Here is a 23,043-nt window from a genome sequence, read left to right as displayed (position 1 = left end):
ATGGAGATAAACAGGAATTGTCAGCACCACCATTAATGCCCTTGCAGGTCTTCAAACAGCATTAACATGGACAAATGTCACTGTAGGCATGACACATTTCAAACTAGAAATTGGCTGAGGGCTTTTTGTAAGGAGTAGCAAAGGCGATGGTGTTTTGATTTTTCTTTTCTTTCTCTTCCCACCTTCCCATAGCCTGTTCTTTTTTCTTTTTTTTTTTTTTTTCTTTTGGGTACATTCAGCTACTGTTTTGCATTTGCCCAAGTGTTGAACCTGAATCCATGGGTCAGCAGTTTGCAGAGAAGCCATGCCTGCCTTCTGATTCTCCTATATCAACAGTTAAATATCCATAGTGATTTAATTAGTCTGTTGTTTCCTTGTTTTAGTCTCTGTTTCTGAGGAGATGCTTCAGTCTATCATCATTCTTTTTTGCATTGGTGTTTTATGTAACATAGTAATAAAAAGTAGAAAGTTTTCCAGCCTATCTACAACTTGAAATGCTTTTATAACTATTACTGCTTTTTCATCTGGCATAATAGATTTTAATAGAGCCTTGGTCTTGGAGATAAATGAAAGTAGCTGCTAAGCAGCAGGACTACCCATTACGTGAAGGAAAGGTACCACCTGTCAGATTTATCTGCAAGTTCTTTGAAAAACCTTCTGTCTTGTTCTTGTGTGTTCTCTAAAATTACTCATGGTAATATATATGAGAAAATCAAGCAAGCTTTTCCTTCCCCTTCTTCTCTTCCTCAGCCTAACATTTCTCAGTCAATAGCAGCTTGAGTTGAGAACATTGGCTCAGGATGAACTGTGTGTATTCTGACATTGTGACTGGGGAATCTTCTAGAACAAAAGTTGTGGTGGGGTTGGAGCTTTTTCGAGAAACACAAGAGCAGATCTGCTTTGGCTGTTGCCCGGGAGGGAAGCTGACGCCGCACTCCAAGGCCAGCAGGCAGTTTGGGAGTCCTGTGGGAGCAGGGTGTGGGGCTGGGAGACAGGGCTGATGTGGCTGGGGGTGGCTGGGCACCTGTGTCCTGGTGCTGGGGAAGCTGTGGGGGCACGGACGCTCTCCCGGGTGCCAGAATGGGTGCCCTATGGCAGCATGCCCAGCAGGCACAACTCTCCTGGTGTGCTTCCCCTGCCTGCTCCCCCTGTTGTGGTGCAGGCAGCACAGCAAGGATTCACCTTCCATTTGCTTCAGTCCCACTCATCAGTGTCTGTCACATTGTCTTGGAGCAAGAACTTCTTCTGTCCACCTGCTAAACCAGCCCTAAGCATGCTTTGTGATATTGACTGCCTGGCTCTCCAGGTCTTCTGACATAGAAATCTACTGTGATACTGTGAAAGTGTATTCTTGATGTTCTGGACAGAATCTTATACTTCAGTATAGTTAGGACTATTCCTTTTAATCCTCCAAGTTTTGTTGATTTCTTGTTTTCTTCTTCCTTGTGTAAGAGCTATCAGAGATGTGACATCCTTGCACTGTCTCAATTTATTTCAGCTGCAGTTCCCTAGCAGGGTGTAGAGTTATGTTCACAGTGTCATCTCTGGGTGCCTAACATTATGTTGATTAAGAGTTGCTTTGGGGACTGTTCAGTGAATGGAGGTGAGATAAGTCAGCTGAAAATATGTAATTTTGGTTTGTGTCACATTGGTGATAGAGATGGAAGGCGTGAAAGAGATGGTGGTTATGTGTGTGCCCACCTTATCACAGATTTGCTTGTGGTGGTGGTACTCCCAGAGTGTGATGTGCAGCAGCAGACAAAGAGGATGCCAAAAGATAGGGTGAAATGATTTGATTTTTTTGATAGGAGGTGTTAATCACTGCCTGCTTTGCAAGTCAGAGTGCTAACTACTGTGGGCTTTTTTCTACAAAAAATACTACTATCTATACAGTAATGTCTACTTTCTGTGCAGTAATTGAAGGTGGCACAATCTTGATTTCCTGACAAGTTTCCTCAAGTACTAAGAGTGTTAAAAAGTATTCATATTCCTGTCATCCAAGGGTGGCTAATAGACATGTCACTGAGGGTTAGATAATGTATTTCCAATACTACAGCACAGTTTAGAGCTATTTTGGCCACTATGAAGACAGCAGTTGGACATCCTGAAGAAGTTACAGTGGATAAAAGAGGGTATGTGATGGTGGAGAGCTTTCAGCTCTACCACAAAGATGGTTTTGGGTTTAATTACTGCAGGGTTTTTGTGGTGCCCTCAATAACTGGAACTCGAGGCAATGAATAGCCAGCACCAAAATCCGTGTGGACCAAATCCAGAAACCAGCTTTAGTAACAGTGATATTTTCCAGAGGAAGAAGTAAGTTCTTATACTCCAACCATTTCACAGTATTCCTCTTGACAACCTACTTGGAAGTCACACTCATGACACTGTAGGCTTTTTCTTTCCAGTCTTACTTGGATTTAGTGAAGATCTTTTTTGTGCTTTTTAGGGAACATGATACTGTGTGAAATGCTGTTGCTATGTTCTGGAGAGGACTAATGAGTGGTTTTTTTTGGTCTCTCAGTCCTATTTACAGGTAATTCTAAAAATACTACTGTCAGTTCAGCAAGGGAAGTGTCTTCCTTGTTTAGATTTATTCCAAGCCAAGCAGAGACCTGTTTAGATAAAGCTAACTAGAAAGCAGGAACCATGGGGGATGTGTCTTAGCTGGTACCCAAATCAAGCCTAAATGATAGTTGCTTCAACTTTTTGGGGATTGTCAGAATTCCACTGAGGCTGTATGGAAGAAGAGCTGGGTACCTGTGGGGCAAATCCAGTGACTAGCCCAGGGATTAGATTAGTTAGTTGCCCGTTGTTGAGAGAACATGGGTCTGCACCCTCCTTAGCCAAAGGGATTCAGGCTGTAATGCTCTCCTTTATGTCTGGCAGACACAAAATTGCCTGAAGCAAAGGTGGCATTTAAGGATTTGGAGGAGCAGTTGTGATTAAGTAGGACTTTTCATTTCATAAAAAGAAGAAAATACATTTCTGTACTCTGAAGATGTGTTTTATCAGATCTCTAATCTGATAATCAATTTTAATTTCCTTGCCTGTGAAAGCTTTGTGTAATATGGAGGAACTTCAGAAGATAAAGTAGGTTGAGCTATCCAGTGAGCCATTATTTCTCAAAGAAAACTCTTGAATCAGAGCCAGAAAAATTTTCCTGTTGGATGCCTTTCCACACCTCTGTTTTGAAGCAGGATGTTGATTTTTTGATCTTAGAGTTGCATTTCAGGAAAATACTTGATTCTTGTTGTGAGGTCTTCATTCTAGAAGTTGTGTTGTAATTTTGGTATCTCTGAAAGCTTTTTTCCCAGTACTGTTCTGTGCCAGTATCTTTTTTTTAATGATTCTAAATTTTCTTTTCTACCATACAGAGATTGTTTTAGGTGTTGTCTTGTTAATGTCTCTCCTTTAAATGCCAGATGTATGTAATTCTTGATCATGACTTCAAAACATCATTATTGTGCTCATATTTTCAGCCTGTCTTCTTTCTTTAAAAAAACAAATTAAAAAATCAGTTTGGAATGAGTGAGTCATACTATTCTGTTGTAGAGCGTTTTATTTGTTAGGAACTATTCTTATGCACATTTGCTAGATTTATTACCCAGGGGTTACTTGGGCAACCGGTGCCTGTAACGAGCAGAACACATTGAGATTCCTAAGGAGTGGTCCAAGAATGGGCCAATTCTTTTTTCCTCTTTCAGGCTTTGCTAATAATTTAGTCTCTTTCCTGTGTCTTCTTCCTTTCACTATCACTAAAGGATATTTATTAGACATGTCCATTACCTTATTCTAAAGGAGCCTTCATACACCAGCACGGCTTTGAATGTGGAGGAAATTAAATTTAAGGTAATCTTTAGGGAGTTTTTTGTCCTCTTACTCAGTTCAAAAGAAAAGACCTTCTGAATTATGTGGAGTTTAAAGCCATGTGAATTCCTAGTGACTGAAACATAAAGTAGTAGTAATCCTCCTGTAGATAAAACTGAATTCAACAGATGTGCTGTAGAAGAGAAATTCTGTTGAAGCAGTATGTGACAGGTAAAAACTGTTCCGTTCATATGGTTTAAGTAAGGATAAAGAAGTGTATTGACTTATTTATGGTATGTAATTAACTAGCAATCACTGAACTGTACTTTTAGGCTTAATATCAACAGTACAACAGACAACCACAATGCCTGCCATTTATCAAATGGGAACAATAAATTTCTAAATCACTTTCTGTAACCGATCCAGTGTGTGTCACGTGCTCACAGCCACCCCTCTCACAGGCCATGGGTGTGGAAGCTCCCCTTGTCTGAGTGTGCAGGACCCTCTGTCCACACACCCTGGCTGTTGGAGAGTTGGGTACCCCCATGTGAGCTGGGGCCCTACCAGCACCTCCTGCCACGCCCAGGAGGAGCCTCTGCACCCCAGGGTGTGGGTTTTGGGGGTGCCATGGTGGCTCTGGGGAAGCTGGAGGTAGCTGCTGAGGGTAACCACAGGGTGGGGGGTGGCCCTGCCAAGCTCCAGCAGAGCCCCTGATGCCATGGGACCTCATCAGAACCCCTGGCACTGGGGTCTGCCCATGTCACACAGGCCTGATGGCTGCTGCCTTCACTCCGGACTTTCTGCCCCTATTGCAAGTGTTAAAGCTTTTTTCATACCCATTTTCAGGAAGGGTTCTTCTGTTTGAAAAGTGTCATGGTAATTTCCTGGTTGCTACTTATACCAGCTGATACACTCCCATTTTCAGGGAATCACTTGGGGCAAGTATCCCCCTGGCAGTTTGGGTGCACTGTTTGCACACACATCTTTATCTTAGTAGGCATTGTCATCTAGGCCCTTGCCTAGGGTGGGCTGTGCAACCATCTCTACCTTGGTGGTGTCATAACAAAAAATGTAATTGGTTTGAAAGAATTTCACAGGTCAATGAAGTGTTACATTTTGTCTCCAGGTGCTGAGGAAGATGACGATAGTGCAGTGATAACAACATCCAGAACAGTTCCAAAGTTACCGACAACTAGTGATGCATCCAGGGCTGAGACCACCACAGTGAAAATGCAGACCAAGGTGCCTGCACAAACAAAGGTGCGTGGCTGGAGAGCAAGAGCATTTAAAATGATTCCACTGTACATTTTGGATGGTTTGATGTTAAGTCTTCTATTTATATGGATTAAAAAGCACCCCTAAACTTCACTTACTACTACAGCCTGCTAAATGACTACAGAGCTGTTTGTTTTCATTCCTACTAGAAAGTCTGTGTGGCAACATCTGGATTTCACATGAAAGAAAAGAGAGATGCACAATAATGTATCATGATACCTTTCAGTCAGAGCTGTATGTTTTTTTATATTTCTCAAAGAGTTACTTAAAAATTCTTTGTGAAACCTTCCTTCTCAAAAGAGAATGCTGTATGGTTTGGCTGTAGTTTGAACACTCTGCAAGGTTCCATTAAGTATTTAGTATCTCCTTCTACCACCATAGATGATACTGTCTAAGTTACTCTCAAAGGTGTTCTGCATATAACATATCTGATTTGTTAATTTCAGAGTTTTTATTTCTTTCAGAGGCTGTTATTCTGATAAACACAGGCAATATTAAGAGCTGTTTGCTAAATGTACTTTTGGAGGTTTTAAATTTATGGGCGGAGTTTTTCATTCTGACATGATGACGACAAATAGATCCAATTACAATGTCTAGACCAGCTTTCTGTGCTCTGAAAGCTTCCTGTGTGTTGGTATTGTGCAGTATGTGCATGAAGCCACAGCTACGTGACTGCCCACAGCGGGCTGTGACTGTGCCAGCTTGTGCTCTGCCCTTTCTGTAAGCAATGCTCAGTTTTCTTTTTTGTGCCACAGTCACCTGAAGAAATTGATAAAGAGGAAAGGCCGGAGGTGGATGGCAAGAAAAAGAGCGATGAGCCAGGGGATGACACGGACGTGCTCACTCAGAAGCACTCAGAAAACCTCTTCCAGAGAACAGAAGTTCTGGCAGGTGAGGCAGGGTTTGCCAAGGTCTATCTCACCAGAAATAAAATGGAAAACAGAGAGGATCCGTATCAAATAATGCAAGCTCAACATTTGAGTTTTCTTGGCAGATTCATACCATTAAACACATTATTACTAAGCACATTCATAGTGGGTAGCCATTGGTTGATTTGATGAGAATAAATTTGGCATCTTGGGGAAATACTTAATAGTGAAGTCTGTTGCTAATTGATATGATGCCCACAAGTTGAACACTGCTGGCTGAGTATCTGGAGCTTTCACAGCTCAGAAAAGGAGTTGGAATTTGATTCATGCTTGTAATGCAGAAATGTATTTCTCACCTCCCAAGAGCACATAGCTGACTGGTCGATGTGGTGCAGATGAACACTGCTTGGGAGGAGCTCATGGCAGGCATGGGTGGATGGAAAGGGATGGATAGGCACAATCCATTATGGCACAGAAATCCCTTCAGATAAATAGAGTCTATTTTTATAGACTTCATTTATAGATTCTATAATAGTCTAATATAGACTCTGTTTAGAGTCTATGCATAACCCAGGGAGGCACAAGCTGGCCACTAATGTTTTCATTACCTGTGAGATTTTTTTTGGCCTAAGGACAGTGTTTACAGGTGTACTTTCCCCCCATGTATTTGGAAAGGGAGTTGGGAGCCATGAAAATCACATAGTTTTGGACCACATCTTCCTGTGAGAATCAAAATGTGAAATAACCTTAAATCCACATCAGTGGAAGCACGTCAGTTTCCTCTTGAAGTATGGTTGGGAGTTGATACTTCTCACACACCCACAAATGCATGAAGTGTTCTCTCCTATTATTGATCAATAGGAAGTTTATTTCAGCATATAGTCAGAGTGAAAACTGACAGGGAAAAGTAAAAGCCCATTTCTTAGCTAAGGTAACAAAATCTTTTAATGTTGAAAATGTTGACTGTTGAAAAAGCAGTTTGAAAGACAGCTTTATGCTCTGGCAGTACTAGTGGTGATCTTAGTTGAGGTTTTGAAAAAACTTTAATAGCTTTTTTAAAACTGGGTTGTTGGATCTCTGACTTGTAAGTGGAATGTAATTTTAAATGATTGCCTTCATGAATGCAAACAAGCTTTCTGACAGTATATTTCAGGATACTAATAATGAAGACAGTTGCATAATGGGAGCCCTTTCCTGCAATTTGAAAATAATAGCAAACTTACTGTGTGAGATGAAAAAGAAGTATGGTGCTAAGCTTGTTTTACTGGCATATTGTGAATCTCTGTTTCTTTGATTACAGCTGTTATTGCTGGCGGAGTTATTGGTTTTCTTTTTGCAATCTTCCTTATCCTGCTGCTGGTGTATCGCATGAGAAAGAAGGATGAAGGCAGTTACGACCTTGGTGAACGGAAACCATCCTGTGCTGCCTATCAAAAGGCACCAACTAAGGAGTTTTATGCATAAAATTCCTATTTAGTGTCTCTATTTATGAGATCACTGAACTTTTTTAAATAAAGCTTTTGCATAGAATAATGAAGTTTTTTTTTTCATTAAAGAGCCGTTATGGCACCTTTATGATAAAACCCCATTGTATTTAAAACTTTTCACATATTCATTTAAAAATGTAAAATTAAAACTTAACATTTGCAGTGTTCTGTGAATAACAGTGGCAAAGCATTATTTTATAAAACCATTGATGTTCACTGAATGATTTTTAAAACTTTATGCATAAATATAAAATAATGAAAATTATTGTTTTATCCTATGGTTCAATGAAAGTTGTTTAATTTTGGTCAGCATGTCTCAGATTGATCTTACAAGTTAGTTTTTATTTCATTAATTTATCTGTTTCCAAAAAATGCCTTTTTGTAGTTGTCATGGTGCAATTTGTCTTCAGATAATTCAGATAACAGTAACTTTTAGTGTAAATGTAATTTTTCAGCTATGTAAACTTCAACCTCCACTTTGTATAAATTTAAGTGTCAGAATATCAATTTTACACTTTGCATTGTTTCTCAGCTTACCTGTAGCTTCAGTGAGATTTGTAACAGCAATTAATGTGTAAAATTGGATTATTACTACAAACTGTATAGTCATATTCTTACTAAACAAATCTCCTGTAAGGAAGATTTGTAGTAAGCTACTGACGAACCTAAGCAAACCCAAAGACTCTAACAGTATTTTGAGAAGTTGCTGCAGATTTCTATGGCCACTGTATTTGTTAATTATTTGCAATTTTAAGGTACAAGTAGAGGTTTAAATTTTTGCTCTTTAAAAATGCATTTAAGTTGTAAACGTCTTTAAAGCCTTTGAAGTGCCTATGATTATATGTGACTCGTTGCAGACTGGTGTTAATGAGTATATAACAGTAAAAGAAAATGTTGGTATTTTATAAGCACAGACAATTCTAATGGTAACTTTTGTAGTCTTACATGGATAGACATAATTGTAATTTGGGAACATAAACACTACTGAATAAATCATGTGGCCTAATACTGAGAATTCTATTGTGATATACTTTTGTATGATTTTCATTTTATATCTGTTTGCTCATGTTTTAATGTCACAGAGTACATCTAGTAGTTCTTAAAAATCCAGACCAAAAAAGAAAGGCTTTTGATGAGGGTGATCCTCACACCAGATTTACGGCTAAGGTGGCAGAGCGAAGTGGGATGTTTAAGTCTTGCATCTGGTGTATTAGCTGTGAGACATTTGACTTCTGCATTGTGTTTAATGGCAGTGTTGACACAGGCCTGTTCTTCCTGCAAATGTTGTTTTCCCTACTGTAAATTTCAAAGGAGTACCCCAGTTCATTTACTGGAGTAAATGTGTGTATTTGTTTTTTATTTGTTGCTCGCGTTTGTTTTTTCCCTGTCCCTTTGAAAAATTTTGGTTTGTTCTGCTCAGACTCCAGCAGAAGAGTTGAGACAAGTGGAATATCTTCATAAGAGAAGAAAGAAATATTCTGAGTAGAAGAGAGAAGTGTCTGTTGCTTAGACCTTAGATAGGTGCTGGATAGAGGGACACAGGGAGAAGACGACAGTCTGCCTCCTTATATTATGCTTTGTAACAGACAAATGGCTTCGTCTTCTGCTCTGCTGACCTCCTGTTTTTTTATTTTTGAGATTCCCAAAATACAGGTGTCCAGGATGTCAAGCTGAAGTGCTTTTCAGAAATGGCAATGTATTGTAAATTAGATCTGGTAGCTCTTCAGATAAGAGTTGTGCAACTTTTATTTGTTGCTGTCCCAAGTTCAGTGGTCATTTAGGAACCAACGAATGCTATCCTGTGCTAAAATATTTAATATATTGCTTTTTACTTATACTTAACTGGCAAGTTTTTCAAAGCCATAAAAGTTCAGCAAGTAAAAACAGGGTAAGAATTTAACAGGTATATCTTGTGCAATATTTAGTGAACTTCAATTAGTAAAATAACTGCTTGAAATAACTGTGCCAAGAAAAGAAAATTTCTGGCAAATGCTGTGCCACTGCTGTAAAATAAAGCATTTGTTAAAGTGCCAAAATAAAGTCTACTATGCCTAAACTAATACTTTATTTGTATAGTCTGACATCCAGTTTTTTGAAGCCCACTTTGCTTAAGGTAGTAGATCTGAATTTCTTTCAAGGGTGCAATGAATGTTGCTGTAAGTATAGCTATAAATATTAAACACCAGATAAGCTGTCTTCTCCTTGTTCATAAGCAAATTGATAATAAGTAGTGTTTTGATTTTATTTATGTATGTTAGACTGCCTCTATATCTACCGTACAGGCCACTTTATCCAACATAGACATCTGTTGTAATTATGCAGACTACCAAATATTATGCTTGTCTAGTTCCTCCTGCATCTGTTTACAAACAGAAGCAAAGGTAAATTTTCAGCTTTATTTCCCCATTCGCCTTTTTTTCCTGCACATTCATTATCCACTCTGTTATATGCAGAAGAGGTTTAATGCTTCAGCTGTGTGCATGGAACTGAAATGTTGCAGTCTTCCCACCCTCCCTAACAAAAACCTGAAACTTTTGGACATGCAGTAGGTGTGTTAATAGGATTTATCATCTCATGATCTCTTTGCTTTTCTGTTTTCATTGCCAAACCATACTATTAGGGAAAAATTCTAACAGTTATCATCTTAGTTACAAACATAGCTTCAGTTTTCATCAGTCTGATGCAGACACTGCACTCCCAGCAATGCTGTTCAGAAGAAATTGGCAACCCAATGTGTGTCTCTTATGCTGAGGCTTCCTAGCACGAGTTGGTCTTTGGTTTCCTTTCCCTTTTGTTCTCTGCTTCCTGGATGTGTTTTAGCAATACTCTGGCTGCTGGTGGATGTTGCTGGGCAGCTGGCAGTCTGGGTGCCAGGCTCTGGTGCTGCACCACCTGCCCTCAGCTAGCCATGGCTTTTCCTAGAGACCCTTGGCTCTGCTCTGCCAGAGCCACTCTAGCAGCTCTGGAATTCCTCAGCCATCTGATACAGTGTCTCCTTGTGATTGATAAGCTCTAGTGTTTATCAAAATGTCATTTTGCTTTGATTTATGCTGGGTTATAAATTGTTACTTCCTCTTCGATTCTTAGTAAAAGAAGCCAAATAGAACTAGTGTAAAGCTTACGTGAAAGAAGGCTCTCGCCTCTGCTGTATTCATGGTAAAATAACTTCAGAAGCTGGTACATGGTTCCTTTGCTTGCCAGCTTTATGAGTGAATTGTAGCTCTTGGTTACAAGCTGCGTAGCTAGTTTTTTCTTCACTTCGAGCATGGCACTTCACTGAAATAGGATAAATTAAAATAAAAATTGTTCTCTTGCATCTAACAAGAGAGAAGCATATTTGTAACTTCGACTAGTTGTTCTGGTTTTTTTTTACTTAAAGCTATGTATGGAAGTGATGGTGAAGTGCAGTCTTAAATGACAGATACTATTCTTCAGCAACATATGGAATACAGGAAGCTTTTGTAAGGAAACAAGTACCCAGATAAATATTAAATAAAAGCTACTGGAGTGAGGCAGATTATGTATTATGCTGGGTATTTATGTATTTTGCTTAAGTAAGCAAGGGAGGAGGAATCCAAAGAGGAAAGCTCTGTGTGAAAACCATTATTCTTATAGGTGGAAATAATGTAGCAAATTTTTTTAGACTTTAGCACTTGCTTAATCAGATTGGCATAATTTCCTTTAAGGAAATACTTGTTGTCCACTTTTAATGAGCATTAATATTAATTTTGTTACACTTAAACTCTTGTCTGCATATCCCAGAGCTTTGAACTTTGGTGCGAAAGCTCCGTGCTGGGAACCTTTAGAGTATTGCCTTTCCAAAACTTCCATGAGGCTGAGCGAACACGACTTTGCTGTACAGTTCATCTGAGAAAAGACACAGCTAGTACGCCACTCCCTGGCATGTCTTCTGCTTCTGGGATGGTTCATGGCTGGAGCAGGAGAGGGGAGTGCTGACATGTGCATTTGATTTCCTCACAGCTCTCAGGCTGACCAGGCACTGGGTTCAGCTGCGTGGGTGGGAGTGGGGGATCAGTAACCCAAACCTGCCAGGGGAAAAAAGATGCTTTGCTGAGGTTTCTTCTTCTGTGAAGTAAAGTAAGTTGTGTATTTTTTGCTTTGAAATCAAATAAATGATAAAATTTAAGCTCAGTAGAGCTAGAAATGGAGATGGGGGTGCCTGCCCTGGCCCTTGTGAACCAATTTCACATGCGCATCAGATGTGCCAAGTAGCTGCTTACGTGGGCGGAAATCTGAAAATCCCTCTGTGTACTTGAAGTACCTGAGTTTACTTTATAGTAGGAATGAGGGGGAGGGGACAGGGCTCTTTAGAACTGCAGACATTGATTGGGAGTGAGTGGAAGGAAGGCAGGAAGAGAAACTGTCCTGACAGCCCTTGTTTTCCACTGAAAGTTATAAGGCATTTTGTTTTCTTGAGCTGTTCCCACTGCACTGAAATTGTCCTTCACAGAGAGAATCTGTAGGCAGGAGAGCGAGCAGGTGCTGGTGTCACACCCTGACAGACACTCCTGGATGCACACAGCTTCCCAGCACAGCTTCTGCTCGTGGCTCTACCCTGGAATTCTGGCTACAGCAAAGCAGGTGAAGGACCTGCAGGGTTGACCCTGCTCATATCCTGCTGCCTGCACAAGGTGCTGGGAGGCTGACAGGAGGCTGTGGTTGGGGTGGTGGGCTGCACATGGAAGGCTCTGGGTTGCCTTGTCCCTGGGAGGTGGGAAGAAAGGGATGAGATGTGCAACAGGGGCTTTGCAGTTGAGACATGCTGTGCCTATTGAAGCACCTTTCCATTTCTTTCCCATGCTTGGAAGATGTCATACTTTCACTACATTGGACTCTTGATACATCTTTTGGTGGCATAGCTTGCACAACTCTTTAGTTTTTTAATTCAAATTGCAGCTTTAAATCTGTAGATGTAATAGATTTGTAAAATGCTGTAGTTTTACTGAGGCTGAGCGCCTCTGTCTCTCATGACTAAAGGTCAGGTCCAAAGAATTCCTCCATCCTGGCAGTTCAGCCCTGGCCTGGAATGAGAGCAAGTAGGAATGTTTGTGAAAAACTTCCAGAAAAATATTGCAAAACCTGTAATAGTTTGTTGAAAATAAACAGAGCCCAAGTTCTCCGTAGGGGGTGACTTTAATTAATTTAGATTTCTTCCGGGGCATTATGCAAGTTTTTTTCCCATGGATTTTTATTTGATGAATGCAGAGGAAGCTTCTGATATTTTTCTATGTTTAATCCAAGCGCTGACATATAAGGAACAATAATTCCACCAGGCAACCTACTTGAAGTTTATCTAGTGGTGGGAAACTAAGCTCAGTGGAGGAAAAAGCTCTGTGTCCTAGTTACCCACCCACCTTGTATGGCCATATGTAGTCCTGGAGAGTAAACAAAGTTTGGTACCCATTTTCCTAAGTTCCTGTGGTGGAATAGCAGCTTTTTCTAAACACTGCAGGTCCCCAAAGGATACCAAAGAGAAATGAGAACAGACTTTCTTTTTGATGTTTTTGTGTCATAACCCATAATACTAACACTCATCTCCTTCCTACTCCCCTTTCTAAGTATAGCAGCAGGGAGAAGTCAAAAACCATCACACTAAATGGTACTGAAAGAATGTAAAACAGCCCAAAGTGCAGTTTTCATCATTCATCCCTATAATTTTCAATACCACAGAGCAAACACAAGAGTCTCTTATGAAAGGAACAGAAGCAGAGCATGTGCTTTCTTCTGGAGCAGCCCACAGTGCCAGATGAGTTACTGCTGACGTGGGAAAAGTCTCAGATGGCAGAGGGAATGGCTCACTCCTGCTCACACCAAAAAGCCTGAATGAAGGACCCTGCCTTGCTGTATTGCCTCACTGCCAGGCTGGCAGCTCTGCCACTTCTGTGCTGGTGAGCCAAGATTTCAGGAGCAGTTCTAGTGAGTCTTCATGATCTGAGCTCCATCCTGCAGAAAAACCTTCCCTGAGAATCACTGTAAGCTTAAATTATTGACTACAATCAAAGCAGCAGCTAGATACTTGTTTTAAATAATCAGCTTTCACCCTGCTTTTCATTTGCTCAAATATTTTCCTACAGAAAATTTATTTTTATTGGCTGGTAAACAAGATGGCTTGTTAACTCACAGTTTATTTAATCTTTACACTAAATTTTACTCTGCAGTAGTACAGACTATTTTCATACTTACACCATTACAAAGCTTAACTTCCATTTTTTATATTTTAGTTTTTCCATTCTGTTATGTTAAAATAGTAAATATTTATTTACCAGCTAATTCAGTTTATAGCTTTTATTTGTTTCAACTTGCTTTTCAATGTAAATTGAGAATTCATTATGAATGCATGAAATTAGCACTTCTTATAAAATAAAATACATTAGGCCCATCAGAACAAAGATAAGTAAAACTATTTTGACTATAAAGCAAATTGTGCAATTATTGTAATTTATTTATTACACAGAAGCATTTCTGCTAGTTACTGAATTGAGTAATTCTAATCACGTCTGTTATTCAGAACCAACTACTCTCAATCTGTCTTCTCTTTTTATCATAAGTAGAACTAGAAGTTTTCCTCTTTTTCAGCTTCTAAGTGGTTTTATAAAAAAAAGCAAAAAAAACCCAAACTGAAAAAAATATAGCTACAGAAGAGCTATCAAAGTGTCTAAAGTTTTCTTTTATCATCTCAAAAATCAGTTACAGGTGCCCAGCCATGTGACTTCTCCCAGTTCATGGTTTGATTTTTGTAAAAGCTCTAGCAATAGAAATCATAACTTTTTCTCATCCAGTCTGTGCTTTTTATCACACACTTTCAGCCACTAAAAGCCAAGCAGAATTTTACTTCAGCCTCTCCTAATGGGACTTTTAATGCAGATTCTGAAATTCCATAGACTTGTTCACCTCTGGCTTTTCTAAGAAATGCTGTACCTGTTCTTAAAGAAGCAAGATGTTATTTTAGACAATCTTTCAGTTTATAGAATTTGCACTTTTCAGCATTTATCAAAACTTTCAAACCATGATCAGACAGACTTTGCAAATTTGAATAGAAATCACACCACCTTCTATATATATACCATAGAGGATCAGAAATCCAAAATTTTAGTTAGTCTTGGAACACATTAAATCTCTTGCAGAGTGACTTTTTTTTAAGTTTAAATGATTAATGTGTGACTTTAACAGCCTGTTCAGAGTCTTGAAGTTAAACCTAGAATGAGATATTGGTGAAGCTAGGTCTCAAGGCATGAATCCACACATTGTGTCTGTGCTCAAAACCTATCACAAAACAAAGCACCCTCACTTTTGAGCCTGTTCAGATGATAACAAGCTATTTTAGCACGGAGTTTCTGTGCATCTGTCTAGTATCTGCCACTCCAAGAACATTTCCCTTCCCAGTAAAATGGCTGGCTGAAGCTTACTGAGAGAAATCACACTTCTGCTCAGCCTCCCATCTGCCTGTTAGATGGAGGTTTCATGTTCACATCCTGTATGAACAGTAATGTGAACACATCCTGTGTGAACACTAATATGAACACTAATGTAATGTGCTCATAGAATCATGGGGTGGTTTGGGTTAGAAGGGACCTTTAAGATTATCTAGTTCCAACCCGCTACCCTGGGCAGGGACCCCTTACACTAGATCAGGTTACTCAGAGCCCCGTCCTGGCCTTAAACACCTCCAGTGATGGGCATGGGGGTCTGTTCAATACAGTTCAATTCAGGCCAAGTCCAGAAATAAAGCATGTATTTTATCTGCATTTTTAAAACTATCCATTTATTTAAACTTGTCTGGGACAAATATGGGTGGAATAAGTCAATTTTGGATTTTGAGTAATTTGAACCTGGATTTTATCCTCACTAAAATACTGAGAAGAATGAAGGTACGTACCTAGCTCTAGGGAAGAGAGTTCTTGAGATAAACTATAATTTAATTGCTGCATTGTAAGGAAAGCTCTTTAGGGCAGTATTTAATGTATTTTTAATGCAAATATGTGATAATCGATGTCAAGACATGCAAATACCTTTGTATATAGCTGGACCCATTGCTACCTGAAAACTGAAAATCCACAGGAATGAACATGGCTCCTTGCATGTCTGGTTTTATATCAGGTGCCCATGCTCTGTTTTCCCTCCATGGCAGTACAAGTCACACAGTTTATAAGGAGATTTGAGTGGGAACACGTTCCACCAATTTTTACCCAAATCCTGTCTGCGATATGGCAAACCCATTGCCCCTGTAAGAAAACATGTAGTGGTCTGCAGGAGAAACCACCCTGCCAGACTGTGTCTTTAGTAGCAAGTTTTGCTGCCAGAACTTTTGTGGGGTCATGAGCTGCAGACATTTTTATGTCCCTGGAGCACGTGTGTTCACCATGGCTTTTTGGAGACGCTGTGTGCCCTCGCTGCAAGAGGCTGTAACAGCAGAAGGGCTTGCAGTCGCCAGGAGCATGAACACAGTGGCATTTTGCTGCTGGCTATTTTGGCTGGTGTTATTCAGAGAGGAGACTTCACTTTGGCAGGAGAAGGCTCATTTTGCTGGCTTATATCAACTTTTGTTGGCTTATATCAGCAATGCAGAGAAACTTGAGGCAACCAAGGCTGACTTCTGACTGGGAACCTGCATTGCACTGGCCAGGTTGCAGCTATGATGTGTCCCAAGCAAGGAGCCCCTACCAACCCACTGCTGGCAGGTGCTCTCACCTGATGATCTGATCTTGATACCTGAAATAAGCAAGTCTCTGACACAACAGCAGAAAAGCAAACAGACCTGTGTAGAAAAATACATGTTTGAGGTGCTTACTATTTTTCTTTCACAATGTCTCTGCTTTTTTCCCGTTCTGTGCTTTAGTAGGATATATTTATTTGCTGCTAGGCTGCATAAATGGAGACATATCAGTCATGATCAAGCTTAAGTACTTCCTTCTACAAAGAACTGAAGAAAAATTACTCTTTGAAACTTAAGAGTAATTATTTTCAACTCCTTTAACTGAAAAAAAAAGAAGGGGAAATAAAAGCTGAAGTTTGCATTAATTAGCAATCCATTTTTACCTGTCTACAGTGCAAAGCAACAGAAAAAAGCCTTAAATGAAGAAAACATCTTGTAGTGATACTAAAATCCATTGTGAACTTAGAGGAGACTTTTGGGAGACTGAGTCAAAAAATAAAAAATGCTATGCTAAAGTAAATAAATGTCATAAAATGATAATTGAGAGCACACCCCTAAACAAGGGTAACTGGTACATTGGTAATTCTTCAGTCTGGTACAGTGTTCTCCCACTTCAAACACCTTTTGTATTTGGTCCTGTGCTGGCAGCTTTTCAAAGGAATCTCATACTTTCTTCCCTCCCCCTCCCTACTTTGCATAATAATTAGTATGTGAATATGCTTGTGATTTCTTCTTATTATTTTAATACAGTCACATTTTAGAGACTTCAATAAAGTTTGGAGGACAACCAAAGCAGTTCTTGCTCCAAAAGCCATACAGTCTAAATGGAGTGGAAAACCAAAGCACAGCAAATTAGCATCGTGTCACTCCCCCTTCTTTGCAGGGAGAAACCTTGTACCAAGCAATTTCCATCAGAAGAGATTCAGGAGCCACTCAGGCAGTGACTGTTTTGTGCCTAACACCACACTCCACCAGATGCTTCATATGCTGTACAATAGGAGGTGAAAAAATCCAACAGTAAGTAGTCTCATATGTCCTCATTTTAGGTTGAATTCCCCTTTCCAGGAGCTAGGTGCCAGCTCATTCCTTGAAGCACCAAGTTAACAATCAGATGATTCTGATTATTATTGACATTCATATATATCCATTCCCTATTTTTAATAGTAAGTTCTTGACTCTGACACTGTTTCTACCAGTATAATCACAGCAGTCTTGTACAAACGATGCATCCATACAGAGCCCTTCAAGCACCTGATAGTCTTTTTGAGTTCAAGAGTATGCAAGATGCATGACAAAGATGATTTCTGGATGGTGGGGCTGGGATTTTGCCCCATATAGTAGTCTATAAAGTTTGTGAAACTGATCACAAGACTCCTCAGCTCCAGACTCTCCCAGATTTACAATTACAGTCCTGAGTAGGGAAAACCAAGCAATCTGAAAGTCCTGAGGTTGTAAACAAATCTATGTATTTAGTGAATAATGCAAAATGGAAAAAATCATGTAAGACGTGGGTGTAAGGGAAATACCTTTCCTGAGGCTGAATGAATATTGATGTGTTTCAAACCTGTAAACACATTTGTGCATGTTGCTGGCTGAAGAGGGGTGGAGCTCTAGGTTTTGCTGTTACGCCTCTTAACTTGCTTTTGCCACTCCTCTGGCAAGGACAGCAGAAGACTAAAGCACTGAGTTCTCTGCCCTCTGACCTGGGATTAATGACAGCTACACCAAGATATCTCTATCCTTCTGACTATTTGATGAAGGAGAAAAAAAAGATGGCCTGACTCTCATCTTCTTGGTATAGAAGGATTAACAAAGGAAGCTAATTAAGAAAAAATAATGAGAAACCAGCTGGGTGAAGTGATTTAATTGCTAGGGGAGCAAGTGAAAAGAAATCACTCTCATGAATTGATTTATATACTTTATATACTGCAAATAGAGTTTTACATGAGCTTGTTCATGAAGGCATGTCCTATGTTCTCTTGCTGAAATTGAAAAGGAAGGCTGTACATTGGCAGTTAACTTCAAGGTGTTGTGGGTCTAACAGACAAACTTTGAGGATAGAATATTTTTTTGCATGACTTTCAGTGACATATTTATCACATTAATCACTGTATAATTTCATTCCAGAGGTACAGTACTAGATGGATACTTACAGTTTATAGGGTACTACATATAAAGAATATCCAGAATGTGCAGCTAAGAAGAAGCCAGACAGGAAAATATCTGACAGCCTTTTCCTTGTGTAATATTTTTGTTGAAGCAGTTGTTCTGTTACCCTCAATGGAATAGGGCTCTTAAGGACTGGGGCAGTTTGAGAAATATGTTGTTTCATCCCACCAGCATGCTCCCTGATCTGTATTGCAGAGGACAAAGTTCCAGCTGCAAAAACATACTGTTCAGATGCTGTACTGAAAAATAGAAGTGAAAAAATACAAATGAGTCACCTCAAATACAGAGGTGGAGTCAGGTTGGCAGGATCAGCCATTATCTTATAATAATGTGTTTCAAACCCCTCCTTAAAGTACACACACATGAAGCTCATTAGTGTAACAGTCATTTCACTGAGGCAGAAAGTTCATTAATATTGGAATACGGTGGTGAATATTAGAGGGAAATTCTTCAATGTCTTCCTACTACAGCAGCTTTTTGGAAATGCACCAAGGGCTTTGATCCTAAAAACCCTTACCTCTAAGCACCTGGGTAGTGCCATTGACTTAAACAAAATAAAATGAGAGCTTTAATTCAAGTGTTTGCAGATTAAGACCCATGTTTGTATTTTAAGATCTTATCTACAGAAGAAATTGCACTCATTTACCTAAGTGTTTTATAAACACACCTTTATTTAAATGAGTGCAATGTTACTTCTGCAGGCAGCCGCCATCTGAGGAGCAGGGGCCCTGCCACAGTTCCCAGGAGTGTGAAGGCAGCAGGAAAGGCTCTCAGACAGCTGGAAAACATCAATGAACTACACAAGCAAGAACTGCCATGCTCTCAAATACTCAGAAGGATGCGGCCACTGTGCAGCCAGCAGGAAAGGCTCCTCATGCTTTTCCATGTGCCCTTGCACCAGTATCACACATTCCCTGTAAAAATACAATCATAGAATCATCACAGCATCACAGAATAGTTTGGGTTGGAAGAGATCTTAAAAACTGTCTCATTCCAATTTCCTGCTATGGGTAAGGACACCTTCCAGTAGATCACGTTGCCCAGCGCCCCATCCCACCTGGCACTGAATATTTCCAGGGATGGGGCATCCGCAACTTCTTTGGGAGGCAGCTTCGTCCAACGCCTCACCGCCCTCACAGCCCCTCGCACGGAAGGTCTCAGTCCCCTGCAAGGCCCGCTGGTGACGGATGATGTTTTTCAGGGCCCCGGGGCTGGGCGGCAGCGGCCGGGCCGGGCCGGGCCGGGCCCGCCTGGCCTCGGCGCGGGCTGCGAGGCGCCAGGGCCGGGGACAGCGGCGGCTCCTGGGCGGCGGCCGGGCCCTCCCAGCCCGCGGCGGCTCCGCCTTCCCCGTCCGCAGCTGCCCGGGGCTCCGGGCTGTGTCGGAGCCGCCGCCCGATCTGCACGGGGAAGGTGCGTGTTCGCTCTGCCCGCTGCCTCATCCTCCTCCTTTTCCTCCTCCCCCTCGCCGCCGTACTAGGCGTTCCCCCGGGCTGCCGGCGCTCCTCCGCCGGGCTGCAGCGCTTTTTCGGGAGGCTTCTGCTCCGGAGACGGAGCACCTCGCCGCCATTCCCGGGCCCGGCCGGGCTCAGCCCCGGCTCCTTGTCCTGCGGTGGAGCCGTGCAGCGTGTGCTGCCTTTCCCCACCCCGCAATGGGGCCTTCGCTCGCTGGGCCGCAGCCCCGGTGCTGCGGGCCCTGCCCCAGCTCGGCGGGCCGGAGCCCCCAGCCTGGCAGCGGGGCTCGGCCCCGCCTCGCTGTGTCTGATGCTCGGCCTTTGCTGCAGGGGTGACTGACCCCAGCACGTCGTACTTCAGGAGCGTGGATCCATTGGTGACACAGCAGAAAAAGATCTGGAGGTGCTTGTCGACAGCTGGCTGAACGTGAGCCAGCAGTGAGCCCAGCAGGCCAAGGTAGCCAATGGCATCCTGGCGTGTATCATCAGCAAGTGTGGCCAGCAGGAGCAGGGCAGGGATTGTCCCCCGGGATTCTGGTTAGGGGTACATCAGTGCTGCATCCACTTCTGGGCCCCTCAGTGCAGGAAGGACATTGAGGGGCTGGAAAATGTCCAGAGAAGGGCAGCGGAGCTGGAGAAGGGGCTGGAGCACAAGTCCCGTGAGGAGCAGCTGAGGGAGCTGGGGTGTCCAGCCTGGAGAAAAGAAGAGACCTTATCATTCTCTACAACTACCTGAAAGGAGATTGTAGCCACATGGGGGTCAGTCGTTTCCCATGTAACAAGCAACAGGACAAGTGAACATAGCCTAAACTGTGTCAGGGGAGTTTTAAGTTGGACATTTGGAGGAATGTCACAGAAAGAGTGATTAAACATTGGAATGGACTGCCCAGGAAGAGGTGGAATCACCATCCCCGGAGGTGTTTAAGGAAAGACTGGACGTGGCACTTTGTGCCAGGGTCTAGTTGATGTGATGTTTGGTCAGAGATTGTACTCAAAGATCTCAGATCTTTTCCAGCCTAATTGATTTTGTGATTCTGTGAAACAAAATCCTTGCTCACCCACTTGTTCCTCTTAATTTAAAAACAAATATGTACTCAAAGTTGGCAGTCACACAGTGCTTGGGGGATGCATTGTCAGTGTTAGGTAAAGCATGATGCTCTGCCATGATCCTGAAGTGAGCAAAGTTGACAGCAGTCACTGACCAAAAGCTAAAAAATATATAAATATTGTGAAAATAATATATAAAAATATTTAAAAACATATCAAGAAACATGAAAAAGATACAAGTTCTGTGGGCTGAATTAGATTTGACTAAGGAAGCATTAGATGCAAAGGAACCTTTTGAATGTAGTGTGCCAAGTTGTACATGTGCTCAAAACTACAAAAGGACAAATTCAAGATACAAGCATAAGAATTCAATTTGTGTATTAATTACTTGTTTTTTCCTCCAAACTGCAATATTTTGAGGACTTGACTTTATTAAGCACCAAAAATGCCTGCTTAGACAGTGCCATGCACAAAGGCACCTAAAATCCTAATGTCTTGTTATTGAGCCCTAATTTCAAACTTTTGCCTGTCGTTTTCGCTCCGTTCAAAATTAGATTAGTTTTTGCTAATTTTTTGTTTTACTAGTTTTTACTAATTGTTTGTGGAGATAGTTCTCTAGAACTGTTGTAGGAGTGTGGTAATCTATTGATTAAAGGGGAGCGTGCGAGTGTTTCTTCTTACAAAGCAATATTTGGCTTGGCTGTAGAGCAGACTTCCTGTGTGGAAATGGAATAACTGCTTGTATCTTCATCTATCTGTATCTCTCTATTTTAGCCTGTGAAAATTTTCAAGATTTAAGTTAGGGCAACAAAAGCTGGCCTTGATTTTGTTCTGGTTAATTTTTTGCAGGGATGAAAGCTTTTATTAGAAGTCTTTCTCATGCTTACCTGTCAGTTCTTAAAATCACCTTCCAGTCTCATCTGCTGCTCCTTCTGTTGGATTATTGATTTTAATAAAATCTCAAACCCTTATTTCCTCAAAGAAACTCCACAAAGCCTGACATGTGCATGAGAGTTCTTACATCCCTTTTTTCCTTGTAAATTTTGTCTAATTCCCTTAGACATATCCTCCCTAGGTTGAATAGCATCTATCCTTGCAATCAGTTTTACTTTACTCCAACTTCTGTCTTTCAGATGAAGGCTGTGCAGATAAACTTGGATCAAAGCCACCACAGTTTTAGAGATTCATACAAAGCCTTTGTCTTACCTGATCTTGTTTCTTGGTGTTTAAAATACATAAAATTCTTTTGAACAGCAAAACAATAAGATACAGAATCAGATAAGAACAGATTGCAAATCTGGGCTGGGGAAGAACAACCTGTCATCGACCCCTGTTGGGAGACATCTGTTAGCAAAAGCTCATATAAATCTCTATTTGTTTTATAACACGATTTTGCAAATGCCTGCATGTCTTTAATGCTGATTTGAGAAAGGAAGCAACTTATAATATCTTGATATAATTGCAGAAACTCATAATGCACATGGGATTCTTTTATCTATTCCTGTTATATTGTATAAAACTTTCTTGTTTTAAGGTTGAAAACTTTGCCTTGTCATTTCTTCCTTTTTTCCCAATTGTGGGAGGATGAAGATGAAGGGTGGCAGTACATCTAAGAGGTAGCAGCTGCAGGGGTGAAATATTTTGCCTAAAGAAGCACTTTGTGGGTAGAAATGTACAAAACTATTACAATCTTGGAGCTCTACAGTTCTTTCTGTTCTGTCTCGACAGGAAATATTATCTGTCAAGAACTGCATTGCAGCAATCTTTCACTTTTTCGTTACCAAATGTCTGTAGTAATCTCAAAGTAGTGAAATAAATGTAAATTCTTTCTTCAGCTGATCCCAAGTCACTTACATTTTCACTGTGATGGCAGTAGTGAAGTTTTAGCTCAGATTTGTAATCTCTTAAATGCCAATTATTCAATTAAGTCAGTATTTTTGCCAGAATCTTTGAAGAATGCTTTGCTCTTTTTTGTTTCAGTTTTACAGTACAAGAGAAAACTGTATGTGAGCTTGAGAAAAATGTTAACCTTGTTAGCCTGTAAAGAATATTAGCCTTTTTTAAAAAATGGTAATCTGGGTACCTTGGTCTTACAAGAGACTTGATTTCTGATATTGAGATTGAGAGAATGGACCAATGGTGGGAGGTTTGGTTTTATCTATCTATCTATCTATCTATCTATCTATCTGTCTGTCTATCTATCTATCTATCTATCTATCTATCTGTCTATCTATCTATCTATCTACCTACCTACTTACCTATTT

The 23,043-nt window shown here is 40.8% G+C and overlaps 2 protein-coding genes across 2 annotated transcripts in view; both read left to right on the top strand.

The window, feature by feature from the left end:
• The window catches only part of SDC2 (syndecan 2), a 59,704-nt gene extending 51,251 nt beyond the window's left edge, over positions 1-8,453 (top strand). The window contains exons 3-5 of the mRNA XM_058823286.1: positions 4,934-5,067; positions 5,838-5,973; positions 7,252-8,453. Of these exons, the coding sequence (XP_058679269.1) occupies positions 4,934-5,067; positions 5,838-5,973; positions 7,252-7,415 (434 nt within the window). The 3' untranslated portion in view covers positions 7,416-8,453. The remainder of the gene's footprint in view (positions 1-4,933; positions 5,068-5,837; positions 5,974-7,251) is intronic.
• An 11,190-nt stretch (positions 8,454-19,643) lies between these two features.
• CPQ (carboxypeptidase Q) overlaps positions 19,644-23,043 on the top strand; it is a 144,771-nt gene continuing 141,371 nt past the window's right edge. Inside the window, exon 1 of the mRNA XM_058815395.1 lies at positions 19,644-19,691. The gene's annotated coding sequence lies outside the window, so the exon portion shown is untranslated. The remainder of the gene's footprint in view (positions 19,692-23,043) is intronic.

This window comes from Ammospiza caudacuta, chromosome 1 (genome assembly GCF_027887145.1).
Source record: "Ammospiza caudacuta isolate bAmmCau1 chromosome 1, bAmmCau1.pri, whole genome shotgun sequence".
NCBI lineage: Eukaryota > Metazoa > Chordata > Aves > Passeriformes > Passerellidae > Ammospiza > Ammospiza caudacuta.
Note: the sequence above shows the minus strand (reverse complement) of the source record. Positions and strands in the feature narration are given on the sequence as shown.